This window comes from Metopolophium dirhodum, chromosome 1, assembly GCF_019925205.1.
Source record: "Metopolophium dirhodum isolate CAU chromosome 1, ASM1992520v1, whole genome shotgun sequence".
NCBI lineage: Eukaryota > Metazoa > Arthropoda > Insecta > Hemiptera > Aphididae > Metopolophium > Metopolophium dirhodum.
Window position 1 is genome coordinate 2,385,894 of NC_083560.1, and position 11,190 is coordinate 2,397,083.

At 32.0% G+C, this 11,190-nt stretch overlaps 1 protein-coding gene across 1 annotated transcript; it reads right to left on the reverse strand.

Moving 5' to 3' along the window:
- Positions 1-6,350: 6,350 nt before the first annotated feature.
- Positions 6,351-10,811, reverse strand: LOC132935178 (deformed epidermal autoregulatory factor 1-like). The gene is given in 9 exon segments (XM_061001650.1): positions 6,351-6,749; positions 6,810-6,891; positions 6,959-7,092; positions 8,259-8,519; positions 8,593-8,838; positions 8,919-9,083; positions 9,153-9,266; positions 10,348-10,459; positions 10,461-10,811. Coding segments are annotated over 9 exon segments (1,473 nt in total). The 5' UTR covers positions 10,661-10,811; the 3' UTR covers positions 6,351-6,590.
- Between the last annotated feature and the right edge of the window lie 379 nt (positions 10,812-11,190).

Consider the following 11,190-nt stretch of genomic DNA (forward strand, 5'->3'; position numbering starts at 1 on the left):
ACGCGTAAAGGGGATCGTAGGGCGGAGTGGGGTGGCAATTCGTACGGTGTGCTGCCAACATATTATTAATTAATTATTATTCTCGTTTACGTATACTCGCGAATCCGTGTTAATATCGTATAATAATATTATTATACACTACGACTGCCCGTGCGGACTCGTTTTGTGCGTCGTCGTCGTCGTCGTCGTGTCTGTACGAGGTATTATATTATAATATATTACGAGGTACTATATTATATTACTATATTATTATGAGGTATTGAGTAACTCAAACATTACTGTGGTTCATCAATTGAAAAGGTAATAAGTAATTACTTTTTGATTTAATTTAATTAAATATAATTTACAGTCAAGAACGCCGAAAATACCCACGTATCTTTATTCATTATTATGCGTTTATGCTCGCGCACGCACGGAAATCGGAAAGTACGGTGTATTTAAAATATTGAGTATAATACGCGTCTTAGGTTAATCGTATAATTCATTTTATACCTATTCATATATTGTTATTTTTTATTTTATTATTTCAATTTTCAATAATATCAATACTACCGTACACCTCTTATATTTTAATTTTGTATTGCGATTTGTGATCTAATATTACTCTTTCGATGGAATGTATAGGTATGCTATGTATACCTAATACATACAGTTCGTAATATAACAAACGGGAAATACATTTATTATGCTATAGCTATACTATCAGTCTATATACTATCAGATTGCACTTTTATAAATTACTATAAAAGCTATTATTTTCTATGGATAATTATTACGGAAATATGATATTTATATTATATTTATTAACCTAAATAATTAAATAATCATTAAGTTAGTTAACGATAAGTTGTCTTTAAACAATAAACATTTTAACGTTAATATTAAATAATATTCCCGAAAAAAACAGATAATGTACCATAGGCGTGACTAGACTTCATCGGCAGGGGCAGCCTAGCTAGGTAATAAACCGGCGCTACATTATTAGTGAACTGAAAAAAGCCCTATACACCCAAAGCCGTATTTTTTAAGCCCCCTCCAAAATGAAATATTTATAAAATTTAAAAAAAGTCTAAATTATCTATTTACAATAATAATCTACAGTAACTTCAGAAATATTATTCATCTACAGCCTTGGATTACACCACCTAGACACCTAGCTACAAATCAAAAATAATACAACAATAATAACAATAATACCTGCGTATCGTACCGTACAGTCGTCGTCTGTCTAAAGTCTTTATAGTAGGTTTTTCCGATTTCGGAAGTCAGGAAATCAATCTTTGTAAATAAATGGTAATTATAACAATACCCACAAAAAAATCAAGTTTTTAAAAAAAAATAAGTATTGTAACCCTTCTGACTTAAAACTCGGTTGACCGGCACCTTTCAAAAATTGCAGGGGCAGTCCAGGCACCCTAGGCTACCACCGTAGACACGCCTATGTAATGTACATATTTAAAGGTGCCTACCGACGCTACCGTTTTTCTACAATTTAAACAATTTAAACGAAAAACAATTCAGGTTACTTTTATTGTTGCCTACTGTTGCGAACAATTACAATAGGTACCCGTGATGTATTATTAAATCACAGCCCTTATGGCTAACTGGAATAAATTATAATATTGAATGTCCCTTATGGCCAAAACCAAAATAATAACATATTGACGCAGCTGTTTGAGCTGAAGCTCGTATAAAATAATATGCGGCCGGCCCACCTTGCCCAACAAATGAATAATAATATAAAATATCTATAGCCCTTTTGGCCCAACAATTAAATGTGTAAAATAAATAAATAATAATAAAAATAATGAAAAAACTCACGGTTCGTGGAGCGCAGAATAGCTAGCTGGTCCTGTGCTAAAATAATAATACAATATGCAATACAATAGTATATCGTGTGGCAAGGGCGGGAAGTGAGCTATTTAGGAAAATTGCCTTCCCGCACGAGTCACACGTCATACTATTTTTTGTCACGCCTCTGCGTTCATTGATCGCGCCATCACGGCAAAGGTAATTCAGGCTAAAATCTATGCAACAACCAGAATATTCTACGAAAACAATATTTCATGAAAGAAACGATTTGGTTTTATTTATTAAACATAGGTTTTATTTATTGTAACCAAAAGTTTATGTTTTGTAAGGACCGTGGTATAGATTTCAGTATAAATAATAATTATTATTGTCCGAACGCGGCTGAATTCCCGCCAAATCCACACAGTCCAGAAGCTTTCCAAGTCGCGTGATCGGCGCGGAATGTTCGCGACGAGTCGTTCCCCCTCCACGGTGTCCATACGTCGGCCGGCGTCCACGGCTCTCTGGCCGGAACACTTTTTCGGTCTTTTGCCAACGTTTGAACCAGGCGAATTACGTACCGCCGGTTCGCGTCGTGTTGTTGGGATGTGGTCGACATCGTGGTCATCCGACACTGCGTTTATTGTTATTATTAATATTTAGTCAGGTTGAACGTCGAAACCACTAATATTATTTACTCATTTTTATACCGTCATAAACTTGGAGATAGTCGAAGTTTGACGGATTGTGTCACCGCCCACCACTGAACTTATTATACGTGTCAACGCTGGGCCGTCGTTTAACTGCGCCACAGTGCCGATTTTGGTTGCTCACGAGGAAGACGCTGTCGCTTTACCAGCGAGGACCGTGCTGACCAGTGACCTACGCCGAGGTGTCGATCAGGTCATATTATATTAGCATTATTTGCGTTTCAAATTATTATTATTATTGGTTGTAGACTGTGTTGAATTGCACACGGCGCTTACATTATTTATTTATTTATTATTGATGTATTTTTATTATTATTGTGTAAAATATATATATTGCGCTAAATCTACTTAGACATATTTGTACGAGGTAATACAGTGAGTTTACCCTCCTGCCGTCCATAACATTACGCGAGTCGTTGTCGCTAACCGCGATAGTGAAAGTAGGAGCGGCGCGGCGCAAAATTATATTAAAACAAAATAAGAATAACAAAATGTAATCAAGGCAAAGGTAATACATTATGCGGGGATCTATGCTACAACCAAATTATTATACGAAAACAATTTCACGAAAGAAAAATGTTTACGCGTCATGCAAGGAGGTTATAATATGAATATAAGATGTAACCAAAAGTTTATGTTTTATGAGGACCGTAGTAGGTATAGATTTTAGTGTCAGTTTGTTCAGAGAATACGCGTGATTTCCGAGCTCAGTACTCTTGGGGATTTCCACTTTACCGCCCGCTGGACGGAAAAACGTCGCTTTCCAACGGTTCAACCGTCATCGAAAACTAAACTTTCAGTGCAGGTGTGACAAAAAATATAATCACAGCAGGTGCCGATCCTATGGCTGTATAATATAAAACGGCGATGCGCCACAATTTGAGCTAACAATTAAAACAATATAAAGAGGCCCTTCTGGCACTCACAGTAATGTGAATTTTGGATTTTGAATACATGAAATTTTCACTGATGGTTTATATTTGCATTTTCTGTACACGATACAATTTTCAAAATATTTTGATTTGTTTTGAACTGTTTATGAACATTTTCTGTTTCCAATTTTATTAGATTTTTTTCTATGAATGTCAATAAAACTTTATTTGTAGGGTAAAAAAGCTTGAAATTTTAATACAAAGCTCCTACTATATTGTTACAATATTGATGTTTGAAAAATATTAAAAACCCTAAGACACAGTTTTTATTTATAAGCATTTAAATTTCAAATCTTGACAAAATACCGAAAAATTTTGAAAACTTAGCAAACTATTTTAAGTTGAGAATTCATAAAAAATGTTCTTTTTAAATCTAAGATTTGAAAATGTAATACAAGATTCCTAATAAATTTGTCTACCATTATCAAAAAAAAAAAATGTCTACAAGAAAGTCAAATTAAATTTTTATGAGCGTTTGAAATTCATATTTTTACAATATCGGATATTTACTCGATTTCTCATGTGGCGGTTTTGATATTTTATTGTTATTCAAAAACAAATTATTGTAGATACATGAAAATTTTACTGAATGTTTATAATTTCATTTTCTATACACCACAAAATTTTGAAAATATTTTGACTCTTTTTGAGTTGTTTACGGACATTGTCAGTTTTCAATATTTTAGTTTTTTTTTTCTTTAAAAATCAATAAAAATTTGTTTTTTGGGTAAAAAAGCGTAAAAATTTAATGCAAGGCTCTAAAAATTAAAAAATGTTCAACATTTATATCTAAGGATTGAGAATTTAAAACAAGGTTCCACATACATAGGTTATATTATATAATTTACTTTATTCACAATAATATCATCAAATTTACTTGGTAATATCATAGGCTATCTGACCGTCTTCGCTCAGAATCGTTTTTCTTATACAATGATATTATATTATTGAATTCAAATTTAACACCATCCATTACAGTGACCCACTTGTAACCTACTGTACAGCAGAGCTACAACCACTTGCCCCCTTTTTTTTCTATGTATGTCAATAAAACATTATTTGTTGGGTAAAAAAGCTTGAAAATGTATTACAGGCTCCTACTATATTGTTACAATGACATTTAAATAGTATTAAAAATCCTTAGTCACAGTTTTTTTTATAAGTATTTAAAGCTTAAATCTTGAGAAAATACTGAAAAATCACAAAAATTAGCAAATTATTTTTAATTGAGAATTCATAAAACACCCACTTGCCCACCTTTTTATAATTGAAATAAATACATTAATGAAATTGGCTGGACAAAAATAATAATACCTCATTCATGTGGTTGACCTATCCATAACCAAGGTATCGCAAAAAGTTTTCTTATAGCAGAAAATTTGCTATTTGCTTCTTTTCACAAATCTTTAGAAAAAAAAAATAGGTACCTTTGCATTATTGAGTATCTAATACATAAGGTATTAAAATTATTATGCTTTAAGAAAATATTTAAAATTGTCTTATCTCATTGATATAATATAATGAATTTACTCTTCAGTCTTTGATAAATTGAGAGCCTATACAAAAATATCAACTATACACAACTTCCGTGCCTTATTAATTATTATACAATAAATTATTAAGTGGTAAAAAAAAAAAAAAAAATTTTTATCCTTTAATAAAATATGTATGCTGCACAACCATGAAAATACTGGAAAATACTGGTTATGGATGGCTGGTATAGACTTATTACTTAACGCCTAGTATTATTTCAAATGAAAAACCTAAATTAATGTACCTTAAAAATGACTTCAGTTAACCATATTTTTTTTATATAAATTCAATTATATAGTTTTTTATGCTACATTTTTATTTATTTATTTAAAACTGAAAAATACAAGAAAACAATTTGGCATCAATTACAGTCTAAATATTAAACTAAATTTAATATAATATGGTAGGTTATAGGAATAATAAACCTACCTATTGTTGTTATTGAAATAAAATATAAATAGTTTACCAGTTAGAAAAAATTATTTTGGTTTGAAAGTTGGGTCAAGGTTTGATTTGTACCTAGCGTTCATAGACGTCGAACACGTGAATAGGACTCAATCACCTATTGAAATTATATATTTCTTATTTTAAAACATTTTATATTTATGGTCTCAGAATAAATATATATAAAATACTATATTATTAAGGTATAGAAATATATCCGCCACTATACATATAAAATATTACCTAATATTAATGTTCATAATATCAAAAATATTGAAATTCCCCAAAATACTTTATCTTGTAAATTATAGTAATGTAAAAATTTAAATTGTAAGTGTAAACCTTATAATATATATGCACATAGTTTAAATAATTTGTTTTTGAGTGCCTATTTAGTTATATTTTTCTCTTGGGCATCCATTGATAAACTTGACTGACTTTAATGATATTAAATTGGTATTACTGTTTTATTGAATGATTGCATTCTATGAAAAATTGCTTTACTAATAAAACTTAAGTCTAGGAGAATCTCATATAGTTTTCTGTCTGTAACAGAGTCTTCACTGTTAAGCAACTAAAGAAATCAATGAAATAGCCACGTATTTTTAGCGTTGTAACCCCTTCATAGCTCATCCATATTTATGCAAAAAATAAATCTACAAAGTGGTTCAAATATGAAAAATATGATTCATATTTGATAAAATTATTGTGACGAATGACGACTACAATGGAAAGTGTGTGAACCCCAACAAGTTATATTTAAATTTAAAAGTACCCTCCTAAAAATAATCCTGGCTACTGATGGGTATTCTCTTAACCTCAGAATAGTTTTTTATATCAAATTTTCTTACCAAGTTATTGTTGACATTTTACTGAGGTTTTTTTTTGTTCTATAACAATTATTTATTTGAAAATTATGAAAACAATTATTATAGGGATATCTTCATATTTTCAAATAAAGTATGTTATATTTGAAATTATATTATCAGTCGTTGATTATAAAATAATGTTTATGTAATAATCATTCCACTTGATATTGTATTTACATCAGTTTTCAAATAAAAAAATGAATACATCTGTAACTTAAAACACTTTTTGTTGAGAAACCATAACATTCACTTATCTTTAACAAATATTCCACTCTATGATAGAGGTTAAAAATACTAATCTAAACTATGATTCATTCTTGAGTTTGTACAATGCACATAATGTTCCCCTGCGAGTTGTGACATTTTACTTGATGATTGTTCCAGTCTTTACTTTGACAAAACGTAGAGCAATATGATGTGCGTCGACATAATGAATATTTTGCAAATGAATCTCTATTGCAGTTGGCACACTACAGAAAAAAAAAATTGTATTGCAAAGAATAATATACAACCAAGTATGTGTGTTCTACCTTTTTAACATCTGGTATAACATCATTATTTGGCTGTAATCCTGCCGCAAAACTTGAAACTGTCTCCACGTCAAAATCATTCCTATGAGAAATAAATTAACACCAGATTAAAATCAAAGACGTGACAAATATTATAAATTAATAATTACCTATTTTCTATAGAATTCTCATTGGCCCTCTTAAGTTCTGCTAACAACTCCTGTTTTTCCGTATTCCATTTGTACTTAGCAACACGCATAGAGTTACGAAAATGGTGAACCATTTTAATCATTCTCGATGACATCTTAATTCCGAATGAAATATAAATATTAATGATACTAATTATACATTACATTTATATATAATTGATTTAGTAAGGAACAGACTTTTATAAGAAAAGTTTAAATGTTTTACTAATTCAATAAAAGCACTAAAAAAATATACATACATACATTTATAAAACCATAATTTTCATAGGGTAAACAATTTTAAGATTTTAACAGATACTAGCTGATCCCGTGCACTCTGTACCCGTTAAATGTACAAACTGTATATGACTCAAACTTTGTTGAATGCCTTATTTAATATTAGGTGTATGATGTTCTAGATTCATCTTAACTTTTTGGTGCCCGGAATAAAAATTCTTATTCGCAGCAGTATATTATTAGGTAGGCGATCTACCTGCGGTAGATCGCGGACCCCGTGCTGTAAGTGTATGATTTAACTCTAAAGTATCAAAGTTATACCAAGTTTGTCATTTTTACTTAATTCCACCTACTGTGGATTAACCACTGATACATATAAAATCAAAACACAGCGTACAAAAAAATTAAATGCATTGAATGAATAACTGATTTCACGGCAATCAATAATTATTGTTTTAATAGCTTTAAAACCCATGGCAACCATTTATAAGCAAAAATTTCCACCGCAAATCTCTAAATCCCCGTTTGAGCACATCCCCTGGTGAACCTATGGGGATGATTTAAGAATCTAAATCATTCAAGGTGTCACCCAAACGCATACAAAAAATTCATTCAAATCGGTCCGGCCGTTCTTGAGTTTTAGCGAGACTAACGAACAGCAATTCATTTATATATATATAGATTTTCTCTTAATTTATTAGGTAATTTAATGCCTAGAAGAAAAGATAACTTGACCTCTATAATAAGAATGAAAGAACAAAAAATAAAAAACATTTACATACACATTTTTCTTTACATTTGAATTATGATTGTATTTTTTTTTTTAGTTTTTAGTAATTTTTAATTTATAACTATTAAAATGAATCCAGAAAGTTATAAGTATGATAACTGTGAAATTTTAATAGCCCCATACAATTATGTTTTTTGTACACATTTTAAAGAAATATTATATTTATTTTATTTTTCTCGATAAGAATATTTATTTAAATTATAATCTGTTCCCCCTAATCACGAGTTAATTGAAATATAATTGAAAAAAACTTACATTTTCTAACTTTTTAAACATATCTTCTATTGAATCATTTAATTGAACAATTTCAGCTTGAGAAATATCACCCGTCTGTTGAAGTATGGATTCTTTATCTTTTATATCGATATCAACATTGTCTAATGATATACCTATACTGCTATCACAACTATCTTCATCATTCATACAATCTTCAATTTTTTTCTTTTTTGAATGACTAGACGAATGTTTTTTGGTACGTATTTGTTTGTATGGAGTAAACAGTCGTATGGGGCCAGTCTAAAACAGCATATACAACCATCATAAACATCTTACGAAAAATACCAATGATCTAGAATAATATTATACTTACAGCAGCTTTGTCATCACAACAGACTGCACATGTACAACTCATAGCATGTGGTAATAAAACTCCATCGTATACTAATGTTTGCAAATTACGGCCACCAAATTGTATACTTTTTTTCCAGTCCTTACTAGAAGCCCTCCCAGAAAGGGTTTCAAACTCACTAGGTGTGTACCATTGGTTTCCAAAATTAATACATTTGCCTCGGCAGCCAGAACCAAATTTTTTTTTATGTAGCTCTGCGTTGGTGGTCTACAGACATAAGACATGATGAAAAATTAAGACAATAACTCTAGTATGTAGGTAATAGGTATATTAAAATATATCCTTACTTTGCATCGTACGGGTAATACTGACAACTTGGCAGCTTCGGCATATGAATAACAAGGTGCTGTATTTGAGGATGATACACCTTGATCAGTCTCTTCTTTGTGAACATTATTAGTGGTCGAGTTATCTGGTCCAAGTACAATATAAGCAGTTTTGAAAGTGACATCCTTAATAGATTAAATTGCATTAGTAAATGTTCAGTAGTGAATACCAAGGAGTTTTAAAATTTAAATTACTTTGGCTCGAACTACAGTTTGCCAGGTATCACCATCAACTTGAGTGTGTGTATCACAATTTAAACAACTGTTATCCACGCACAAGAGAGGTTTGAAATCATTTGATTCCGAAAGCTGAAATCAAAAATACAAGTTCAATAACTTAAGTCATGGTTAATACAATTTTACACTACATCAATCACTATAACAGCAAAGATAAAAAAAATATTTAATATACTTATAAGTTTATAACATGTACATGTATATTATTATGATAAATTGCCTAAATTTAGACAGGTTCCCAAGCTCAGATAGATCTAGCAAGTTGCCGAGTTTACGCCACTGGGCCAGACTATATTTTGGTAGATCTTGTATATAACTTACTTATTTTAACCCAATTTAACAGGTTTTGGCTAGTAAAAGTTCTAAAACTTTGTGGCTTGATACTTAGCCTATCCAACACTGCTGGTGCCTAAACTTTAAAGGTAATAATCCCCTATTAAGTTCATCTATAATAATGTGATAATAAAAAAAGTAATTTTAACACAGATTATATTCATATAACAATCTGTGATTTTATCAATTGGTCGATAGGAAATACTGTCAGGTTGCCATACGTCACGGTTTGTCCGGAGTACTAGTTTTCAGTATGGCATCCCGGTGTCCCCATAATGTATTTGAGACAGCGAATTGTCCTGGAATGAGACTTCAATATTTTATGTTTGTATTATATTAAATACTTTTGGTTAAAATAGTTTGCCTAAGTACCAAACAACTCTGACTAATCTGCCGATGGAGAACACATCAGCCACAGATTAATAATTTTATAATTAAAAAAATGTTTTTCTAGTGTAATTCTATGTTTTTCATAATGTAAGTCGACGCCGCCGCTGAATATCTTAATACGTGTTTGGAATGGATGTCTAAACCAAAGAGCATCCGCAGGATAAAATCCCACTCGTAGCAATATTAAAATCCAATGGACAAAACATATTTATGTAATATTATGTTTTGCAACGGACCAATTGGCCACCCTCCCGTGGGCGCCCTTGAACTAAACCTTTTAACGATAAATAATAATTACCTACCTAACGGGAAAAAAAAGGAGAAAATATTATAATATACAACAATCGCGTCGTGACGGCATAAAAATTATAAGAAATACAAAACGTTGTCGGTGGTACGTCAGAGCCCGTCAACGTTGTCTATCACATACCTGCAACGAGTCGGCGGTAATAACGTTTAACGTGCCAGCGCCTGACACGTTAATGAGCTGCCCAGCGCGTATGGAATTGGAGGACACTTGTACTTGAGACGACGGCGGCGGCGACGACTACGACTTCGGTGGCCCCCGTACCGGTCTCGGCGAACTTTTCCGAATGACGCTGCCGACCACCACTGCCGTCACGTTCGTCCACCGTGGCCGCTTGCTGTCGAAGTTGTTGTTGTTGCTGCTGCTGCTGGTGGTGCCGACGGTGCTGTTGTTGTTGGTCGAAAGCGTAACCGCCGCCGCTGTCGATCACGCACATAATATTATAATAAAATATATTTTCTCGATCTGTGACAACGGAAGATAATAGTCGCGTGATATTTGTCGTTTTACTGCCAATGTCGGTGACGAATAGTCGTTCGTTTTTTCACGTCCGGTTCGTAGAACACGTACCACCATAGATAAGTATAATATAATGTACTAGTACCACGTACTACGCGCGTGCAAAACCGAACGCCGAGCCGCCGAGGTTGATAAGAAACACCCGCGAATCACGACGACTCCGCTAGACGCTCCGTGCACAGCTGATTATCGATGTATCCGTCGCACTATCTAGTATCTACATTATATCAAATACTATCTACGACACAAGGTTTATCAATACACATTGCTACGACAATAATAAAGGACAGCTGCAGCTATGGTCAAAACTGGCCCTTATCAGTTCCCCCCGAAAAATTGTAGTTGTAGTTGTCGTTATTTACCCCTTAAAAATAAATATTAAAATATTATAATAATTATAAAAAAAAACGTTTACTGCGTTAGTTTCAATATTTCATCTAAAAATAC